Source organism: Leptidea sinapis, chromosome 27 (assembly GCF_905404315.1).
Source record: "Leptidea sinapis chromosome 27, ilLepSina1.1, whole genome shotgun sequence".
NCBI lineage: Eukaryota > Metazoa > Arthropoda > Insecta > Lepidoptera > Pieridae > Leptidea > Leptidea sinapis.
Window position 1 is genome coordinate 11,710,638 of NC_066291.1, and position 23,203 is coordinate 11,733,840.

Here is a 23,203-nt window from a genome sequence, read left to right on the forward strand (position 1 = left end):
AAAATTCTTGGAAACCGTACTGTAGATGAACGCCACCCCTCTAGATGGTGGGAATGATATCCTAATTTGTGGCGTGTAGTGTGAAGGTGCAATCCGGCAGCAGGAGTCAAACAGCTCTTGGGAACACTCCCCAAGATAAATGCAGTAGAAGACACACAACGAAGGGACGACAGTTCTCTACGTAAAGCCAAGTGATCTAGCCGTTCACAGAGCCCTGGATCCGAGCAGCTCTCATACGTTGCACGAGGTCAAATTCCACGAGATATTGGGGCGCGCTAAACCTGAGTTGAGGGTTTGGACCAGTATGATGTCGTCAGTTACGCTGACATAGGCATATAATGAGTATGAGACAGTCGATGCTACCGTAGACAAATATTTAGAACCTGGCATCTTAGACCACACAAAAAACCACTATTTTTAAAAGAAAAATCGGAAACTGGTACCGACTAACTCGACTTAGCCGAGTACTTAGGTAGAATAATATTCGATATTTGATTCGAAAATAAAATATTATTTTGAAGAAGTTCTCAACTTTTGTTTTGATGATTTAGTAGGTATAATAATGATGTGAGAAAATTATATCTGTTCAGCTGATCACTATGGAAATTGACATGTATTTGTAAGCATTGTTTCATGAAGACGGTTTTATGTTATTATCTATGTTGAAGTTTCTTTTTCTTAATCAGGGAGAGCTGTAGCAAATCAGCTACTGCACCAAAACAGAATTGACATGTAATTTTGACTGGAGAATTGGTCGTTGTCTCTCTTGTTGTCGGTTCTTAACTCTAGCGGAGTTGCGATCAGTTTTGTCCGTCAGTCCACGATAAATTGGCGAGTAGAACATGTAAAGAATGTGGCCTATATCACACATCTAATAAAACCTTACTACAATCTTAATTTTTGTGACGAAATATTTCTAGGGGGGGCCACATAGAGTGTGACACAGCGTGACAATAGGGGGGAAGGGGGTCAAAAAAAGCTGATTTTAGTGTGACGTATTTTATGAACGGCCCCTATTGTTTTGGAATAGTGTTTTTGAAGTCGGTTGTTTTCTTGTTATTTTTTTTTATTTTTAGTGAACTTGAAGTACAATACTAACATTTTGTATAAATATCTATGTGTAGATACTCACTAAATTTTTTGATGCAGCAATGAACGTAAACACTTAGGAATTTGATTACAGACAGTTAGAAATTCTGCCACAGATCGCAACGTAAGTCGTTAACGAGTTCCACTGATCATCATATTCGACTACGATAATTACTTGTCCATAATTACGTTATGGTAGACGACTTAAATATCCTACTAGCATGAAAAAGATTCGGCCGAGTATCGTTAATTTGCTCCTAGTCCTAAGAATGAAAGAGTTCCGTTATTTTGTCATGGATCCCGTAACCAGAACCCAACTAAACTCTCACCAAACTATCTTTGAAGTATATCCTTAAAAAAAGAATCATCGAAATCGGTTGGCGCGATATTGAGTTATTCGTAAATTTGTCATCCGTATAGCAAATTTAAGACTTTTATGGTTTTCTCATGGATGCCATCGTCAGATCTGGACTAAATTACAATGAATCCACACGGAAAGCACCAGCTTTCAAATAAAAAAAGAATTATCAAAATCGGTAACTATTGGTAACAAAACTAAACTGTAAGCTGTTGAAGTTTCAACAGTTTAGTTCTTATAGTTTCAGAAAAAAGTTGCTATGACATACGGACGGACAGACAGACAGACATGACGAATCTATAAGGGTTCCGTTATTAACACGGTATGGAACCCTAAAAAAGTAATAAGATTTAGCATAAGTACTTACTGCTTTTCAGATTTTTTTAAGTAGATGTACAGTGTGTAAATTTACCAGTGGCAGGCTCCTTTGCACAGGAAACCGGCTATATTATTGGTACCACAACGGCGCCTATATTTGCCGTGAAGCAGTAATGTGTAAACATTACTGTGTTACGGTCTGAAGGGCGCCGTAGCTAGTGAAATTACTAGGCAAATGAGACTTAACATCTTATGTCTCAAGGTGACGAGCGCAATTGTAGTGCCGCTCAGAATTTTTGGATTTTTCAAGAATCCTGAGCGGCACTGAATTGTTATGGTAGGGCGTATCAATTACCATCTGAGCTGAACGTTCTGCTCGTCTCAAAAAAGTGTGTGTGTCAGCTCCGACGCACGAGTGCAGTTTACTCCTCAAGAACGATTGTCTTTGAACATGTACTAAACAAAATCAAGTCCAATGGAGTCGGTTACAAACAGACATACAGCAGAAGCTAATAAAAGCATATTAATTTATAAAAAATATAGGTATTATAAAAATAAAATAATAGCTTAGGTTAAAATTTTTTTATTTGGCGTTAAATGCGCTATATATACTCTCCATATTAAGTTAAACATTTAATTACGTGCATGGCTCATATAAATTTGTATGAACTATATTGATAATTCAATATTTAATAAATACAAAGCACACATGTTTATATTATATAATAATACATGTCATCTTAATGTATGAATTGTAACTCACTTAGTACCCACGTGCTTATCAGATTTTCCGGCACTATTATTTACACCACTTTCTTCCATAATTTAAAGAATTTTCACTTAACTTTATAACATATATAACATTATGAAAGTATAATAATAAATCAATTTAAATAATATAATAAAGCTTCAAAATACAAGAAAAGAAAAATGATGTTTGCTATCCGTATCACTGCAAACAACTAATATAGGGACCGAGCGTCTAGACTGTCACGCCAACTGAAAAGTGAAAGGTGCGCGAGAAATGAGGCGCAGCAAAAACGTTACTATCCCATTTGATGAGTAGGTTTTACTCTCCATATTTAACTTATACCGGGCGCCTTATATGAAAATCGATTCTTAAGAGGTAAACTCCAAAAAAAAACTATAATGTGTGTATTGTATGCATGAGAATTTTCTAGAAACTGTGATAATCATAATATTAACACCAGGAACAAACATAAACTTGTTATGTCTAGTACTTATTTTTTAATAAGTTTTTAATGGGCTATGTATATATATTTACAACATGATCTCAATGTTTTACAAAGTTGAAATATCAGAGTCAAAAATATTTTTAAACGACTTCAAAAAAGGAGGAGGTTCTCAATTCGTCGGTTTTTATGTTTGTTACCTCAAAACTTTCGACTGGGTGAACCGATTTTGATAATTCTTTTTTTATTGGAAATGATATACTTCAAAGATAGATTGTATTGGTTAGGTTCTGATTACGGAATCCATGACAAAGTAACGGAACTCTTCAATTCTTAGGAGCAAATTAACGATACTCGGCCGAACCTTATTTATGCTATCCGGATATTTTAGTCATCTACCATAAAATATTTATGGGCAAGTAATTGTCGTAGTCAAATATGATGATCAATGGGACTCCTTAACGACTTACAGTAAGGATGCGATCTGAGGCAGAATTTCTAACTGTCTGTAAACAAATTGCAAAGCGCTTACGTTCATTCCTGCATTGAAAATACACTAAAAATCAAAAATAAAAAAGAAAATTCACAAAAAAACAACCGACTTCAAAAACACTATTCAAAAACAATAGATATAATATGCACTAAAAAGTATAAAAATAATTGCGTATTTTTATACAATCTAATTAATTAATCTAATTCTAGTTACGATTATTGTAATTTTTGGGAGTCGGTGTCATCCAAGATAGGTTTGTAACTACATACATAGTTGTAGGTGAGATGTGCTTGAGTTGTGAGGCGAGAGCGTATCGCGGCGGAAGGACACCGATTCCAAAAATAACAATAATCGTAACTAGAATTAGATTAATTAATTAGATTGTATAAAAATACACAATTATTTTTATACTTTTTAGTGCATATTCGTTATATTATATTGTTTTGGAATAGTGTTTTTGGAGTCGGTTGTTTTTTTGTTTATTTTTTTTTATTTATAACGTTTATGTGGCAAAATATTACAATAACATAAATTATTTTCTTAATTATACCCTACCTTGAGAATGAAACGAACACCCTCAGTCTGTTGAATTAATAAGTTTTATTGCAATGAAATTTTATTTAAAAATAAAGAAACCCGCTGCGTGTCTTGCACCCGTTCTTCTCACTTGAATTTGAATTTGAGTTAAAAGGTAACTCTTCTTTTTTAAAATGGTTGATTAAAAATTCTAGGCAAGCATATAACAAAATATTACGGCCTAAGGTAAGTAAGTAGGGTACTTAAAAAAAGGGGCCGACTATTTTAGGTTAGCAGAAGCAAGTAAAACCCATTTAATAGTAGATAGTAGGTATGTTCACAGCACTATTTTGTACTTGCCAAACGTTTGTTTACGTATTGGATACAATTTCATCAATAATTTAAGTGTAGTTGACCTATTGTATTTAAGGCAGTCACCATGACGACAAAGACCACGCCTGTTATGCTTCCAGATACCACTTGTATTGACCCACTTACTATCTGCTCTTACGAACCTATTTGATTTTTAGTGTAACAGTATTGAAAGGATTAGATATACAATTCTAAACATATTCCTGTAGGAAGTGTTGTGTGTAATGTTTTAATTTTTAATAGTGCAATTTATATCGAATTTTTAGAAATTTGTAGGTAGTGGGTATATTCGTGAGTATTGTGCATCCAGCGCGAGAATAAACTCTATTACTACAAAGATTCTTTAATACTTAATACTTTTTCTTGAATGTGTATTATAATTTAGCTAGGAGCTTAATATATGAATGCATAATGCACATCACATAATTTACGGAATAACGAAAAATAAAACAACGATATGGTGATGAAGAGAAGGCTGAATGTTTTTATTTTTTTATTGTTGCTGCCGGCTGCTGTGTATGCTGGTATTGCCTGCCTCGCCTCTCCTTGTCTACACGGAATTTGTATAGATGATGTAAACAGGTGAGGATCCTAGTTTTACATATTATATCCAGAGGCGGATGCGCCGTGAGCAAGACAATCCAACGAACATTATAATTAATTATAAATAATAATTATTGTTAAAATAGGTCACAATGAATGTTTTTATTAAAAATGCCTCAAGAAAAAAAGATAGTTACAAGTAAATCAGTATTTAGTAATTCTTTTTATATTTTTCAGCACTTATTCATGCTACTGTATTGATGGCTTCACTGGTGTTCAGTGTCAGACTAATTGGGATGAGTGCTGGTCTAACCCATGCCAAAATGGCGGCTCCTGTATAGATGGCGTTGCGACGTACAATTGTTCATGTCCTGAAGGATTTATTGGTAAGTTTCCGGCTTGGTATAACTAAACAAAATCTTACTGCATACATTCGTACACTAAAGATTCAAAACTATGTTTACAATAATTTGACGTCAATAATCATAATTGAAATATAATATAAGGGTGATGGCGAAACTAACTGACTCAGAAAAGGGAAAAATAGAATGGAATGGAGTAGGCCTTTACCCAACTGGGATCCATTTAGAAAAAAGAGAAATTTGAACTAAACTAGCATAGTTTATAAGGCACATTATTATGATAAACAAAAACGTTACAAAAAAAAAAACAAATTAGTTCACTTACCTTACGTACATATTTAACACAAAAATGTAAAAATCAAATGAAAAATTAATAAAAGGTTTTATTGTTAGAAGCCACATTACCAAGTATCTACTGTAAGCTATACGGTATGCTAAGAAGTAAGATCAAGAACAGAGATTGGAAAAAAAAATTAATTAGGTAACAATAGTAAAACTTTTTGAAAATATTACTTAAAAAATAATTTTCAACGGGGATTTATTCACCATATTTTACTTAAGTTTTTAACTATATATTTATAAAGATTTAAATAGATTATTTAATGCGGTAAACCGTCTTTTAGAGGCAGTGCGTATAAGATAAGAGTTCCGGAGGTCGGAACGTTTTTTATCATTATCCTTAGATCTTGAAAATTTCTTAAATATTTTTTATTTTAATTTTAAACATTTTGTGTTTATAACGAAAAACTACATGCTAACTTTTTTGTTTATAACAATTGCAATTTTAAGCGCTAATAGAGAACTTTCAATATATTTTTCTAGACGTGAGCGATTGCTCATATTTTTAGGAGCTCAAGAATTCACACTTTTTTGAACTTGTTGACTTTGCTAATAATGTTATTCCGTCTTTAGGAGATAATTGTGAAACGAACTACAATGAATGTCAATCCAATCCTTGCCTGAACAACGGCACGTGTATTGACATGACCAATGACTACGTTTGCCACTGTAGTTCTGGCTTCTCCGGAGAGCACTGCCAGTACGATGTGGCCGTCTGCAACTCAACTGAAGAGGTTCGCTGCTACAACGGAGGAGAATGCGTCGAAGGACTGGGGTATAAGTTCTACTGCCGTTGTTTACCCGGTAAAGTTTTAACACTAGCTACTAAAGCTTCTACAAATAAATTAAATTAATTAATAAAGGAAGTGTATCGACAGGTTAATACGATCGATATCGTGCGACGCAGTTGTATTTTTATGCACTTACTTCATTGTTCTGAAATAACATACAATACTTTATTATAATATACGGATGGTAACCTTTTATGTAACCTATTGCTTGTCAGTAATTAACTAGTTTATTATAATTTTTCGTTGCTGTAGACACACAAACTAGAGATGCTAGTAGGATAGGATAATAATAATTTAATTATGTTCGAAATATTATATAAATATATGAACGGTGAACGAAAAGACAGACAACAGCCAAAGATAATGTAAATACTACGTAATAAGAGGCGAGACTGCCTAAATAAAAATTTAAATTTAGTTTAGTATGAAACGTGCAGTGATTTGACATATGTTTGAAATAGTGCGACGAAATATAATTCGTCTAAGTTTGAAAGCGAACAGTTGCTTGAAACGTACTGTCAGTAGCCAACACATGCCTAAGGCGGAACTAAAAAATTAAACTAAATGTAAGTTACATTATATTTTGTTATAGTAGCAAATAACGAAATAATAACCTCAGTAATTTAAAAACAATTTATTAATAATATATAACAGGTTAAGCTCCGTTAGATACAATAATTCGTAGAGTCCATCCCCATACTAAACTATATTATTTAAGAGAAAAATAAATAAGAGTGTAATTTCGAGAATGATACAACATAAATTAGTCAAAGCAATTGATAGGAGTCTTCTTCATCTTATTTTCTTTTTCGTCAATATACTCATACATCTATATAATATATATTATATATACTAGCTGACCCAGCAAATGTTGTATTGCCGATATTAAAATCGCGATACAAAAGTAACTGTTGATCGTAGATGGGTGAAAATTTGAAGTTGTATGTATTTTTTAATGCTGACTCATAATCAAATTTAAAAAAAATGTCAAAATATTACAAAAAAAAATTCGTGTGGACCGTCCTTAACATTTAGGGGGATGAAAATAGATGTTGTCCGATTCTCAGGCCTACTCAATATGCACTCAAAATTTCATGAGAATCAGTCAAGCCGTTTCGGAGGAGTTCAATGTTTAACACCATGACACGAGAATGTTATATATTAGAAATATATGTAATGATTGTTATACGTACCAGATTAAGATTTACTTGCAGTGGCAGATATAGTAAAAATGATGATTATATTCGGTTAATGTATCGACAATACATATAATTTTCATCAGATTATTTAATGTTGAAGTATTGCATTAACTTTATGACTAGTATTTTGAGTATTTTATGCATAAGATTTTTACACCATTCTCTGTCTTTTAGGATGGGCAGGACCAAAATGTGAGGAGCAAATTGACGAATGCAAATCTAATCCGTGTCAAAATGGTGGTATTTGTATCGACGTTCACGCAGACTATATGTGTGCCTGCACTTATGGTGAGTACACTGTTTTAAATCTGTAAACATGTTTTCTATGACATAAGTTTTATTTTAAAACCGTACATAGACTTACGTCGGTTCCCAATATTCAGTCTATCTCCGGTTGTGGCCTACTTGAGATAAAAATCTAACGTAACTATCGTTGATTTTTTTGTTCCAATAAACTTATCGACGGTAACTCACCTTATCCGTACATGCCATAAAGAGTTAGATTATCTGTGGCACATGCTGTCTGTCAATGGGAGGACGTGTAGCTTACCAGCGATAGAAGTCTGTATAGAAATTGCAATACACGCGTCCCAATATAAGGCGAAAAGAATCTTATCGGGTATGTTGGAACAGCTTCGGATTGACTGCCAATTACTGACAGTAGAAGGTAGTAATTTATCTGTAGATAGTATATTGGGAACGGCCGTTAGAATACTAAACCAGCGTGTCGATGACCTGACAGCCAGATAGCAGAAATTGCGTGACCAATTGTGATTAGTTTAATATTTAAAAAAAAAATATATGTCCAGATAGACTGTAACAGCTGTGAACACGTCCAACTGTTAGACTCTTTTTTTGAGAAACGCAGGCACTCTAAAACAAAGTAACTAACGTATTACGAGTGTAAGACGTAGCTGTCACACACACTACTGGCCTGTTGTCATGCGTTGCCTGACAGCAAGAGGCTCCATCTATAAGTATCTAAGAGGTTAGTATTCAAATTACTGAGAAGCTAATTCGAAGCGTGGCTGTTTATGAGCTGTGAATCCAAATCGTTTAAAGTGATAATTGCTTACCTTTTCCATACTGATTTATCTCTGATGGAGATGTTCTTCTCTCTCGCACGCTCTGTTTGTCTGTACGATAGTATGTTGTAAGTCTTTTGATCATACAATATTTACGTACATACAATTTTTCGGGCGTGCGAACGGGACAAATGCAGCACGTTGACAATATCAGTGTATTTTTGGTGTGGCAGGTTTGAACGAAAATTATTATCACCTGCTAAATTAAATATAAAATGATTTTAATATCAATCGCTACAACAGAATTTAATCTAGGCTCATCATCATATGCTGTCCATAATATGTGTTATGTAAAAAAAATAGGTCAAAGTTCTAATAACTTTTAAGATATTATGAAATGTGGAAAAAGAAAAAATCGAAATGTGTGCTGGGACACATAGTAGAAGTGAAACTTCAACGGACAAAGTTTAAAAACAAATATTCCAAAGAAATATACTTAGTTAATATAATTATAAATAAAATTATTTCTATAAAAAATCCTTAGTGTTGTTTAAAAATATTAAAAAATCCTAAAAATTAAAGGAAATAAACGAATTTTTTAATAAAATTTTCACTTAAAAATATACAATTATAGTTTTCTATTATCTTAATCACTTCGAAAATATCATCAATGATTGGATATTATTTAGGGAATCAAAAATATTTTTGCTTTTGATATGAAAAAATGGGTGGTGCATATCCCTCTTAAGCCGTTTGGGTTCGTCAGTGATAGTTATTTTTTTTTATTAGCCTAATGGGGGATCCATTGCTGGGTAAAGGTTTCCGTTTCGTGAGCGTGTAGCAACAAATGGCGCTAAACTTCACAATGACGACTATTGTTGAGAGTTGAACAAAGACATATCAACATTTATGAACTTTACATCACTTGAATGGTTGGATCAGTGGTGGAGGGCTCGCACGGAACGCGAGAGCACGCGGGTTCGAGTCCCACGTCGTAAAATTTGTTTTCAAAATTAATTATAATGACAACTATGACAAATACCATCTCGACTCCTATCATCGTGAAAAAAAGTCCCAGCCCTGTACTGTGTTTGTACTTCATAAAAAGCGTAACAAATAAAAGCGCACCATTTTATCTTTTTTCCAGAATGACTCCAGAAGCTAACGCTTAAATAAGACCTTTTCAAAAATATATTTGATTGTTTTATGATACATGTTTTTGTTACAGGTTTTACAGGGAAGAGTTGTGAAGTACAAATAGAGTTTTGCGATGACAATTCTTGTAGGAATGGAGCTCTGTGTGTGGTAGAAGATGGTGAACGAATTTGCTACTGCGTACCGGACTTCCATGGAGATCGCTGTGAACTTCAGTACGACGAATGTTTACTTGGTCCAAGGTTGTTAACGCTGATAATTAATTTTTTTAAGTCTCACGCATGTGTCCCCTTTCGCTGGCTATTTATATGGGGGGGAGCCCACTGCCATATGACTGACTCAATTGCAGATTTTTACTGGTACTGAATGTCTTCAATAAAACCTATCATTACCGAGGCAGACAATTAATAATTAAAAAGTAATTATATTGTTTATTTTCTCTCTAGGTGCCTCAATGGCGGAACTTGTATAGATGGCGTTGACAATTTCACATGTTCCTGTCCGCCAAGACTTACTGGCAATCTCTGTGAATGTCTTATACTCGATGATGAGACTCAAGACTGTGAATACGTCAGCCCTTCTCCAAACCCGATTGCAACAACTCTGCTATCGCTACCCACCGAAATTACCACATTCATATCTACATCCGAGTCTTTAGAAACGATTTCGAGTAATCTCTTAAATGTCACAACCGGACCAGATAAAATTACAACTCAAATTACTGAACCAAGTTATACAACAGATATGAGCTCTATAATTACAAATAAAGAATTAACAACTTCAATGACGACAACTTCAGAAGAGTACTTAACGAACCCAGATACCACAACAGAAATCATAACATTTAAAATACAAACAGAAGGAAGTCCTGAAGCAGATAATGCAAAAACAGAAACAACATCAGCCTGTTTAGATAAAAGACATAATAATTTAACAACAGTTAAGATGGAGACGTTCACAGATATATTTGATAACACACCAATTACAACAGTTCCATATTCTATAAATGAGATAACTACTACTAAGAAATTTATTTATCAAGATACAACGACTAACTTCTCCGAACAATTAACTACTACCAATAGGCCATCACCAGCAATAACAACCCTTGAAACTACACAAAGAGAGCAGAGTACTATAAAAATAGATGCAACAACGGAGAAGCTATTTACTGAAAAGCCTACTGTTGTTTTAAATTTTACAACAGTAACGGAAGGTTTTGAGGGGACCACCTCTACACCTTTTGATACTACAACTAGCCAATACTCCACAGAACAGCCAGAATGTACTAATTCTATTTGTAACAATCGTGGTACTTGCTACAACAGCCTTCATGGTATGAGAGTGAGTGTTTTTCAGAGAACTTAAAATAAGAATTTCATAATATATAATTTGTATTTAATTTTATTTGAATTGAATATTTTCTTTTATCAATATGATAATAATTTTTAGGCAATTTATTTTTCAGTGTCATTGTATATTCAATTATAGCGGAAGATTTTGTGAAGAGAAATTAATTATTAAATCAGCTGCTTTCGGGGCCAATTCATTTATAATTCATCGCGTTAGGAATGACACGACAATAAACATACAATTTGATGCAAAAACATTAATTAGTGATGGCAAGATTATGCACGTAGATATAGCTAAGGGAGTATATATGGAGCTTTATTTGAATATGGGCTTGCTCAAATTCGAGTTCTCGTGTGGATATCAAACGATGCTCTTAAGTGAAGTAAAAACATTTGTCAATAAAGGGCACCCAATGAGAATTGAGACCAGGTAAATTGTATGAAGTAATTAAAGACCCTATCGACTCGTCATTTGTATTCTTATTTTAAATAAATTTCAGACTAGACTTTTACTTGAATGAACAACATTGCAACGCGACTCTACATTTAAACGATACAGTGGCCATGAGCGGCGGACAAGTAGCAAATATTACTACCATTGATCAAAATATAACTTTGTTGTTCGGTGATATTGGACACAGCTTAGCGGACCAAACAAGATATCAAGCATTTGTTGGATGCATTACAGGTTTACTAGTGAGTACACAACACAAAGTAATTAAAGAAAAAAATACGGGCTTCAGTGCCGGCAGAAGTAAAAACTTGAACATTAACGTTGTGCATTTTCTGAATATTTTGGAATGGGTAGGGAATAATTGCGCACGAATTGCTTTATCTATATATATAAAAATGAATTGCTGTTCGTTAGTCTCGCTAAAACTCGAGAATGACTGGACCGATTTGGCTAATTTTGGTCTTGAATTATTTGTGGAAGTCCAGGGAAGGTTTAAAAGGTGAATACATAGGAAAATGCTGCTAAATTAAATAAAAACAACAAATTTATTTTTCCTTTGATGTGTCCATACATAATTTCTATGAGAGAATTTATTGACGCACGGCTTGACAGTTCTGCTGTGAAACAATTTCATTACGACAGCAGGGTGCATATTTTACGGAATAATTCTTGATGTTATGATATATTACTGACAAATTCATAAAAAACATTATTTTATTTATTTTATACAGAAAAACGTCTGTCGGGTCAACTAGTTTTTAATAATAAAAGTACTAGCATTTATGTGGTTAAATACAATAGGCATTTATTGCGCTATCGTACACAAATGACAATTACAATTATTTTACATTAAAAAGTTTATCTCTGAGAAAAATCAGCTTTCATCCATAATTTCAATACTGTCTTACGATTAATCGATTAGGTCACGTGTACTGACGCCACCTTAACATTTTATACCCATCTCACTTCAAGTAAAGAAAAATCATTTATTCACTTTAGGTCAAAATGACTCTGAAGAATATCAAAGATTTTACCCCCACTTCCGAAATGTTAAGCTTTAATGAGAAAAAGTGGTATTAAATATCTTGCAATTCTTTTTATATATTTACAGTTTCAGCATTTTGACTTACTTGTGTATGAAAAAAAAAGAGAAAATTAATCTTTAAAAAAAACTCAGAAGAGAAAAACAAGAGCAGTAAAGGTATAATGCGAGCATTTAAAATATAATTAAAAATATATATTTAAACTAATAACCTAAAGTGGTATACTTATTATCAATATAAAATAAATCTGTTTCACCTGATTCCTGCCGCTGAATTCCACCTTCGCACGACACGCCACAAGTTAGGATATCATCACCATCTGGATGTGTGGCGGTCCTCCACAGTGTAATTTTCAAGGAGCTTTCTTCCACGTTATACAAAGCAATGGAATGAGCTTCCTTGTTCGGTTTTTCCGGGACGATACGACACGGGTACCTTCAAAAAACGCGCGCGTCCTTGAGGCCGGCAACGCTATTGTCATTCCCCTGGTGTTGCAAGAGAATGTGGGCGACGGTGATCACTTGACACCAAGTAACCGTAGTTATCTTCGTCGCCTTTTAAATCATTCGACTGATTCGTTGAAAAAACCGAAAATTCTAAGCGGCACTACATTGCGCTCGTCACCTCGAGACATAAGATGTTAGGTCTCATTTGCCCAGTAATTTCACTTAACACATTACACATTCATTTAACACATTACTGCTTCACAGCAGAAATAGCGCCGTTGTGGTACCCATAATCTAGCCGGTATCCTGTGCAAAGGAGCCTTCCATAAGCTTGGAACATACGAGCGTATACACGATCTGACAGCCCGATAATACGTTACCAATTTTGATTTGTCAATGTGTGCGTTAGTTTGGCTTATTATTAAAATACAATACTAAGAAATAAAATAAAATAAAAAATAAATGCTGTTTATGACTTCAATCATCTTATGAATCCAAATCGTTTACAGTAACAATTATAGATTCTCTCTCCTTATCTATCTTGTTGTATCTCCGTTACAGACGTTCTTCTCCCTTGCACATTCTGTTAATCTATACGCTAGTATATTGTTCCACTATAATATAAAACTGTAAGGCCACAGGTTTATATTTTGTGTCATTATTTCTCTTGCTGATTTACAAGCTCTTTTAAATTTAATTACAAGCCCTTGAGAATGGCTATACCAGCTATGGTATTTTTAATTCACAATCGAAATAAAATTAAATTCGGGTAGCTAATAATATTACCTACCTATTATTTAATATGGCTTTTTTATTTGTAAGTCAGTAGATGTAACTCAATCATTTCCGAAAATTATAATCATTTATTTATCCCAACGTTTCGCAAGTTTTCATTGAACGTCGCCCACGGTCACGCGTTTATATATACATGTATCTAAATTGTTCATTCAGGTAAATGGTGAGCGTCGAGAAGTATTCAACGATGCTCTGTCCGCCGCCGACATAACAGAATGTTCATCTTTAGTATGTTTGTCCACGCCTTGTTCAAACGGAGGAACGTGCCGAAGCCATGCTGATGGATATGTGTGCGCCTGTGCTAATGGGTAAAACATCAATATCAAATATCATTATCATCATATCAGACGAAACGCGTCCACGATCTTTGGTGGATTCGTTGTGAAACCAGATGGTCAACATCACCGGAATACGTGTTCGTCATGTCCACAGAATTAAATTTGTAACCAAAATTTATGAATGATGCGGGACTCGAACCCGCGACCTCCATCCTTAGTTGGAACAGCGCCTCCAATTTATAGAATTACAAATTTAATTTAGACCTAGAAGTGAGGGGGACACTTTAAAAATAACAAAATGTCCAGAGAATTTAGCAATTTGTTATAAGTATAAGATCATAATATAACGATGGTGCTAATTTAACTATAATACTACCCACATACGTGTAGATTTTTTTTTTCGGATACGTTGGCTCGCCCTATTTACTGTTTCAAATATTGAAATCTTATCCCAGTTTTGAAATCTGCAGGCTTGTTCGTTTTGATTAAAATGTCTCCTTAATAATAGAACAAATGCTAAATAAGTTTGAGAGAAACAAAATGAATTCTTCATCATTTTCTTAGGTTTCTTTTCATAGGTGAACCTAACTTGATTTTGACAAGGAGAAGAACAACACAAACAGAAGCAGGAAGCAGCCTCAGGAAATAATATTCTTAAATCGTTTAAACGATAACATTTCGAGTGAGATATTGTTGTGACATTCTGGCAAATGTTTTGGACGTCATAATAATTTCCTAATTAAATACCTTGCAATAAACGAACAATGTTTTATTATCATTAATAGGTGGATGGGCGTGAATTGCAACCAGTCTGTTTGTGAAAACAATCCTTGTCAATATGGAGGCAGCTGTGTACGAAATCCGGGCAGCGGATTTCTCTGTCTATGCCCATTCGGGAAACATGGAATATTCTGTGAATATAGTAAGTTAATTTAGTGATTCCCTAATTAATGATGATGATAAGGTTTTATAAGTGTAGTCAAAAAAGTGCGTGCTGTAAAAAGCTGAACGTCCTATTCATCCCGTTCTTTATTATCATAAAATACCCGTTATCAATATTAACCCTCATTCATTTCAGATGTTGAAATAACCCGTCCATCACTAGCCCCTGTTAGTAGCGGCATCTCTTCTTTTATCATATTCCCTCTGTCATCGGCAGCTGTAAACTCCGACCGATTTGATCTGCGGCTCAGGTTTCAAAGTGAAGATATGGACCAGATCGCATTATTGGCCTTCGTCGGCCAAAACGGTCACCATGACTCCAAAAGTCAGCATTTGGCTTTGACATTTGTAAAGGGATATGTAATGGTTACCTGGAACATGGGAGGCGGTGAGTAATAACATATTCAAATGATCTTTATTCTTAAACCTATTGTTAGTATAGCATAATTATTATAAATTTGCTAAATTTGCCCATATCACTTCTGAGCTATGTATATAAGTTGTTTTCTAGGGTTATCACGTATCGTTTCGATGTTCGACGACTTACAGCCTCCCGAACAAGCCGGATTACGAAAAGGCTTTAGCACCATAGACCACATACATACGCTACGGCAGGTTATACAGAAGACTGAAGAGAAGGCCTTTGATTCGATCGAGATCTGGGCGGTGCTTCAGCCTCTCCAGAGGTGTCAAATTGATTATCAATATATCGAAGCGTTGAAGTGTTTGTATGGAAACGCCACCATGTCAGTCCGTCTCCAGGATCAGTTCTCGAAGCCTATCCGACTGCAGCGAGGAGTCAGACAAGGCGATGTCATATCGCCGAAGCTGCAGTTGACCGCTTCGTTGGAAGATGTCTTTAAGCTTAAAAACTGGAACGGACTGGGCATCAACATCCACGGCGAATACATCACTCACCTTCGATTCGCAGACGATATCGTAATCATGGCAGACAACATAAAAAACTTTAGTCAAAGTCAAATAAACTTTATTCAGTTAGGCTTAAGCTAAGCGCTTTTGAATCGTCACTACAGTATTTCTTTTAAATTACTGAATTTACCATATGTTCGTAAAAAGTAGAGCTCGTGAGAAGAACATGCATGGAATTCAACAGCTACTCCTTTCAATCAAATAGGGTATTTACAATGACTATAATCGGTTGATTGTGACGTATTACTCTCGGAAGATACGTATGATGGTGAAGGGACCCAAATTTGTTTCTCCATTCAACAATGTAAACATGTTATTTTTGTGTTTCATTATTTCTATATATGACGGCGTTTACGTCAAACGTCAGGTTGACACAATTGTCAATGTGAACCTAGCGAAGCGTCATTGTCGATGGCAGTGTGGGCGGACATCTTGACTTCACTTTTGGAACGGGAGGCTCCCGCGCACCACGCTTGTGACGAATCGCTCGGAATCTTCGCCATCGCGCTGTATTACGATTTCATTTAGTTGATTTGCTGTAGTAGTCATCTCTAATTGTCTAATTACGTCTTTGAAAGTAATTAAAATACGCCGGTTGTGATCCAAAGACATTATTTTTTTGTTTCCGTGTTCACCTACCCACATAATTGGAAGAAGGTGAATCCTGGTGAGGGGCCTGCAGGCCATCCTGGCTCTTCATATACATAACAAATTGTTTGTAAGGTGCTGCATCCAATAAATGAGTCGTGGTTAAGTAATACTATATACTACGTATATGTAATTTTTGTAACGTAGTTACGTAGTAGTTCGTAACTACGTTACAAAAATTTAATATAAAATTAATGCTCACAAAGCAAACCCACAAATGATTCTATATAATGCAATTACAGTGGATTCTATATACTATAGTCTTTACTGTACTTTAGATAATCTGGAAAAATTCCAGTATCGCAACATTTATTGATGATTCCATATAATAGCGCAAGATGCAATATTTTTGATTAACTTTGCTATAATAGCCACTAGCCATAATTCACATATTTCTTTTTTACATTTAATGAGTTAAATATTTTGATTATTTCACGAGTAGTAATAACGTATACCTAAATTTAAATGAAACTGTGCACTTAGGTACATTGCTCTTAAGTATTGATTCAGTTTCTTCAGAAGACTATTACGATGATACCCTACTATTTTCGATGACCACTCCATCTTTCTGAATATAGACAGATTGATTGTTTTATTTTTACCTAGTTTATTATTGCCCAAGTCGTTTTTATTTTATTATTTGAAGAAACAATCTGGTCGCGAATTATGGATACGTTTTGCCTTTTCACAAGAAAAGTGTACGCGCTTTTTTTGAAGGTACCCATGTCGTATCGTCCTGGAAGCATCGTAAAAGGAAGCTCCACAGTTTGGTCGTACGTGGAAGAAAGTTCCTTGAAAACCGCACTATGGAGGAACGCCATACATCCAGATGGTGGAGATGATGTCCTAATCTAAGTAAAAGTACTTTTTTTGTATTTCAAATTCAAATATTTTTATTCAAAATGGGATATGTCCTCACTTATTGAACGTTTTTTTGCACATAAAAAATTATCAAGATAAGAAGATACAGCAAATCTTTTCTTTGCGAGCTACTTTTTAGTTTGCAACCGTTTCGATGTTAATTTGAAGACGTTTCAACGTCATCAAAATTCCAGAAACAAAATTCAAAATTCAAGTAATAAAATATGTTGCAGGATCTCGTCGTATCTTTACGTCGCGTCCACTCTCTGCTCGACGAGGGGGTCACACAGTTCGCGTGTGGCGTCGTGGACGAACCGCCGGCCTCACTATCGATGGAAGGCACAACGTCTCTGGAAACGCACCAGCAAATGACAACAAGATGAATATACTACCATATTTATACATCGGTAATTAATCTTGATTCAAGTTTTAACAAAATATGTTTGTTCAAATGTTATCAAATTTCAAATATTATAATTGAATGCAGAGTTCAGGAATGCGATAGTGATGTGACATAATTATAATTGATGAACATAAATATAATCATGAGTGTGTCTATAAATTTAAACAATGCATCAAGTTTAAAATTTAACACTAGGTTAAAATAAAGAAAAATTTATAAAATAATTTTAATAATAATTAAATCATATAATTTTTGTTCTGCCTTTCTTCAATATACATGTTTAAAACATTTAAAGTTATTACTCTGGCTTGACGATGAATAAAAACTAGTTTATTTCTTGGAACGGAACCTGATGGGCTCGGATCAGTCATTATTAAAATAAAAAAAATAACATCGCAACTTAAGTATTAACGTGATAACACGTTAAGTGATGACTACAGCACATCACTATACTATAGAGGCGCGAGAATGAAGAATGATAGGCTATTTTAAGGTCTTTTATAAAAAATATAAAAATATTTTGTGATTATTTTGTTTTAACTAAAATTGTTATTTTTTAACTGCCTTAGAAAATTAGTTTGAAAAAAAGCTTTATTTCATCTTAAAAAACTTTAAATTTTAATTACATTTATAAAAATCTTATTAAATATAATTATTAATAATCAGTGTTGCCACCTCTCACATTAATTACACACCGACATTGATTGTTCATACTAAAATTAAATTGTCATGTCTCTTGTGGTATGAGGTCCCATGTTCGAAAAGCTGTTGTTCTATCGTCAAATATGGCGGAAAATCTCTTAAAGCCTTTCGTTGTCACATGTCCCAGGTATGCTCGATAAGATTAAGTCGGGCGACTGTGCACGCCAATCCAAAACTTGGATGTCATGGTCTCGGCCATGGAGCGGCCGACACAAGCCGCGCGGTATGGGAAGGAGAATTATCGTGCATGAGTGCAAATTAGTGGCCCATTTGAATTCTGTGTGGGACAATAACAGGCTCTACTACCTCCTCGTTATATTTTCGTGCAGTCAAGCTAGCTTGGATCCAAACGAGTTGTGTTCGTCCGACGAGATGAATGCCTGCCCACACCATGAATGTCCCGCCTTGGTATGAGTCGACCTCGTGAGGGTGCCGTAGGCGGCTTACTCTCCCTGGAGTTCTCCAAACTCGTGTTCTTCGTGAATCCGGATGAAGCCCAAACCGGGACTCATCGGTGAACAGCACCAACGACCATTGTTCGCTACTCCATGTAAACTACGGGGGTGACATAGTTATATCGACTAAACCCAAAAAAAAAAAAAGAATTAAGATATCCCTAGAATCTGTTGATGTGTGTATATTTAAAAGTTTTTACGTTTGATCCATAATCTCTTTTCCTATGGTATTTTTACCACAATACATCATAGTATAATTATAATCTGTGTATATTGCGTCTATCACTGTTAAACTCAAAAAGCGAACAACCGCGACTTGTATATAAAGGACTTGCATATATTATATATACTTACAAAGTATGCAACACTTTGTACAAAGCTATGGCATAGCTTCTATCGCGGGCCTTGAGCGTAGGGACCGAATCCTGAAATTCCGTAACGAAAATAATCTAACACCCCCCCAACTAGATGTATATAGATATATCGCCATGGTCGTTACAGTAAAAGCAAAAGTGATAACCGCTGTTCCGCCGCAACTGTAACGACTTTTGCGAAATATCTCGTATGCTTTTTGTGCAGAAGGTCCCAGGTTCAAGCTTGGGGTACGTCTTGATTTTTTTTAATTTATTATTTTTTTCATCAGGTTTTTTTAATTTTTATTATTATTTACATTTCTCCGAATCCAAAATTGGACGAGGTAGAGCATTTTATTCATCGCACTTTACTGGAGTACACTGAAGAAGGGTCGAAAATACTTGGTACAAATGGTAATAAATTTCCACTTATTTTGGCTGGCGATTCCAACATCAATTTCGCTGATAAAAAAACAGAGCGGTTGACAACTTTTCTTTCGAAAATAATGAATTTGAAAATTAATCCACAAGAATCCACAACAAAATATAGGACCACCATTGACGCGGTATTTTCCAGATATTCAGAAGATATCAAGTCTGAAACTTATGTTTCTTATTTCAGTTACCATAAACCTATAGTTTCAATGATAAATATTCCTGAATAACCTACATGTATTTTAAGATAATAAAAATATTTTGAACAATATTAACTTCTCATTTATTTTATAAAAGAAAAAAATAATATCAAAATATACGTAGACCCCCATTGTTCCGTGATCAGCGCCATCTATCGGAAACCGTTATGATATACTTGATAGATTCAACGTTCGATTTGGACATACGAAATAGTTTATGAAAATGACACTAGATGTCACATAATCGAACACTATTTATTTTTAAATTCAACTTAGAGTAAAATTATAATTTTGTGAACATTAAGAGTGTATAACGTATAGGTATTTATCATCTAAACAGTACAGTGAATATCTGTACTCGAATAATTTGTGTGCAAAGTGTTTTAAATATATCACAAATGCAGTATTATTTTTTGTTTTGTTAATTTATATATAATACTGCTATAAAGATAACCAAAATTTTTGATATTAAAATAAGCGATATTAAAAGTAGTATTTTATAGATACACACACACACACATAAAGTTTAAATTCTCAATTTAGATTCTCAATTCTCAATCTCTCAATTCTTCATTATGTATATATAACAGAAACCATTAAACCAAGCACGTGTACTATTTAGTACCTTTGTTTTTATTTTAAGCTATTGCATAGCTTCTATCGCGGGCCTTGAGTGAGGGGACCGAATCCAGAAATTCCGTAACGAAAATAACCTAACACTTACTCACTAGATGTATATAGATATTTCGGAACACTTTACAGCTGCCGTGGAACAGCGGTTATCAAATATGCTCGTTGTGCTGAAAGTCCCTGGTTCGAGCCTGGGGTACATCTAGATTTTTTTTTATCACGTTTTTTTAATTTTTATTATTATGAAAAGCGTTTTTATTTAGTTTCACCTGTCCCGTTGTCTGTCTATAATCAAATCTTGCAAGTTAAATTTTACTCAGATTCCGTTTGCTTTTTTTAAAACTAATTTTATTAAAAAAAAACTGCATAAATAAAATAAATAAATAATTATATTTGCATAAGTTGATAAAAAATGCTATGCAATAGCTTCACCGCGGCAGTCCCCGAGTGCCACACGTCTTTTTTAAATACTGGTGCAAACCAAACAATTTTGTTGTGAAGCGTATATATTCGCACGTATGTGTAAAGTATGAACATGAATTGAATATAAATGAATTAATATTGAAATATGCGGAAAAAATCAATTCCAATATTTGTCTTCAATCAATTCGACACGTGTTTCGCCTCTACACGAGGCACCTTCAGATGTTGACTCGCCTAATTTTTTTTATGGAAGAGGAGGACAAACGAGCTTACGGGTCACCTGTTGTTAAGTGATCATCTCTGCTCACATTCTCCTGCAGTACCAGAGGAATCACAAAAAAGTAGCCGGCATCTTAAAAAAGTGTACCTATGCGCTTTTTCTGAAGGTACCCATGTCGTATCGTCCTGGAAACACCGCACAAGGAAACTCATTCCACAGCTTCGTCATACGTTGAAGAAAATTCCTTGAAAACCGCACCGCAGAGGAACGCCATACATCCAGATGTTGCTAATACCCGTCCTTGTGGCGTGCAATGCAAAGGTGGAATTCGGCAGCAGTCGTCAAGTCCAACAGCTCTTCGGAATACTCCCCGTCATAAATGCGATAAAAGACACACAAGGACGCGACGTCCCTACGCAACGTCGAGTTATCTAGTGATATAAATATGAACTATAAATAAGAAAACAATTAGGAAATTGCCTTAAAAAAAGAATACGTATAATAATAATACAAGACAAATGCTGAATCGGCAATACCCAGCGCCCTCCCATTGTATGAATTATAATAAATTAATAAGTAATGAAATATCATTGACCTGAATTTGTTGTATTGCGAATTTTTAGGTAAGTAAATGTTTCTAAGTCAAAGAAATATAGGTTCCGGATAAATAATCATCAACATATCATAATATACTAAAACCTTCTCCGAAACACGCTGCATCTAATGGTACACGTATTATTCCGATCGGTTTAGTAGTTTTCGCAGCATAACCGAAATTAGAATCCGGCCATACATTTATTAGTACAGCATAGATTTTTAATATAGACTCTGACGTCACAGAAACCCCGCGCAAAATGACGCATTTCAAGCCCAAATATATTGCCCAAATAGAATATTTATTTTTTAATTCAATAAAAATGTTTTTATCGATAATTTGATGTTTGATAACTATAAGGATTTAAAAAATCAAATTTAAGTATGTATTTTTAAAAATCATGCATATACCCTCTCGCCAATAGCTATGGACTTAGTTATAGGGAGCTCTAAGGAACCCTTACGTATTCCAAGGTTGTCTGGTTACATTAATACAGGATTAATAGTATAGGAACAACAGAACAATAAAAAAAATCTTAACTCGTCTATGTACACAAATTTTCTAATTTGCTTTATATAACATCTAATAGCTTTGACAAATTCATAAAATCATCACAATTTCTTTTTCATAGAGAAATGGGTCTGTTGAGTCCGTTTTCAGTTTTTTATGGAAGAGGAAGACAAACGAGCGTACGCGTCACCTGGTGTTAAGTGATCACCGCCGCCCACATTCTTGCAACACCAGAGGAAACACAGGAGCGTTGTCGGCCTTTAAGGAAGGTGTACACGCTTAGTAATAATAATTTAATATTCGTATAAATGTATAATAATATGAATGTAATATTTCTAAATTAGGTGGTCACCCATCCCAAGACTTCCACACGCTACCTCACGACCTGCCCCTACATAGCGGTTGGAAGGGCTGCATCTGGGAGGTGGGCGGCCAGGCCATCGCCACGGGCAACTCTGTGGGAGGCCGAGGGGTGGGCCAGTGCGGAGTCGCGCAGTGCACGGTTAAGTCCTGCAACGCTCCTCGAGGTGTTTGTATACATTCACCTGCTACATATGGGTAAAGTATTCTTATAATAGTTCCTATAATTAGACTTAAAAGAAAATTACTTGACGGGGTACTAATGATGTCAGCGGGTAGTGGTGTTTCGGGGATATGAGACTGCCGTACCCCCTACCCGCTGACTTCTTAGTACCCCGCCCCCGCAGTCGTCTGTCACCGTGTGGGACGGTCACTCACCAAGTTGTCGGACTAGACGCGTGCAATATATTGAAAA

At 34.8% G+C, this 23,203-nt stretch overlaps 1 protein-coding gene across 1 annotated transcript in view; it reads left to right on the top strand.

The window, feature by feature from the left end:
• Nucleotides 1-11,034: 11,034 nt before the first annotated feature.
• The window catches only part of LOC126972630 (protein eyes shut), a 38,825-nt gene continuing 26,656 nt past the window's right edge, over nucleotides 11,035-23,203 (top strand). Inside the window, exons 1-8 of the mRNA XM_050819480.1 lie at nucleotides 11,035-11,089; nucleotides 11,222-11,535; nucleotides 11,606-11,801; nucleotides 14,000-14,151; nucleotides 14,907-15,043; nucleotides 15,200-15,451; nucleotides 17,736-17,909; nucleotides 22,773-22,986. Of these exons, the coding sequence (XP_050675437.1) occupies nucleotides 11,087-11,089; nucleotides 11,222-11,535; nucleotides 11,606-11,801; nucleotides 14,000-14,151; nucleotides 14,907-15,043; nucleotides 15,200-15,451; nucleotides 17,736-17,909; nucleotides 22,773-22,986 (1,442 nt within the window). The 5' untranslated portion in view covers nucleotides 11,035-11,086. The remainder of the gene's footprint in view (nucleotides 11,090-11,221; nucleotides 11,536-11,605; nucleotides 11,802-13,999; nucleotides 14,152-14,906; nucleotides 15,044-15,199; nucleotides 15,452-17,735; nucleotides 17,910-22,772; nucleotides 22,987-23,203) is intronic.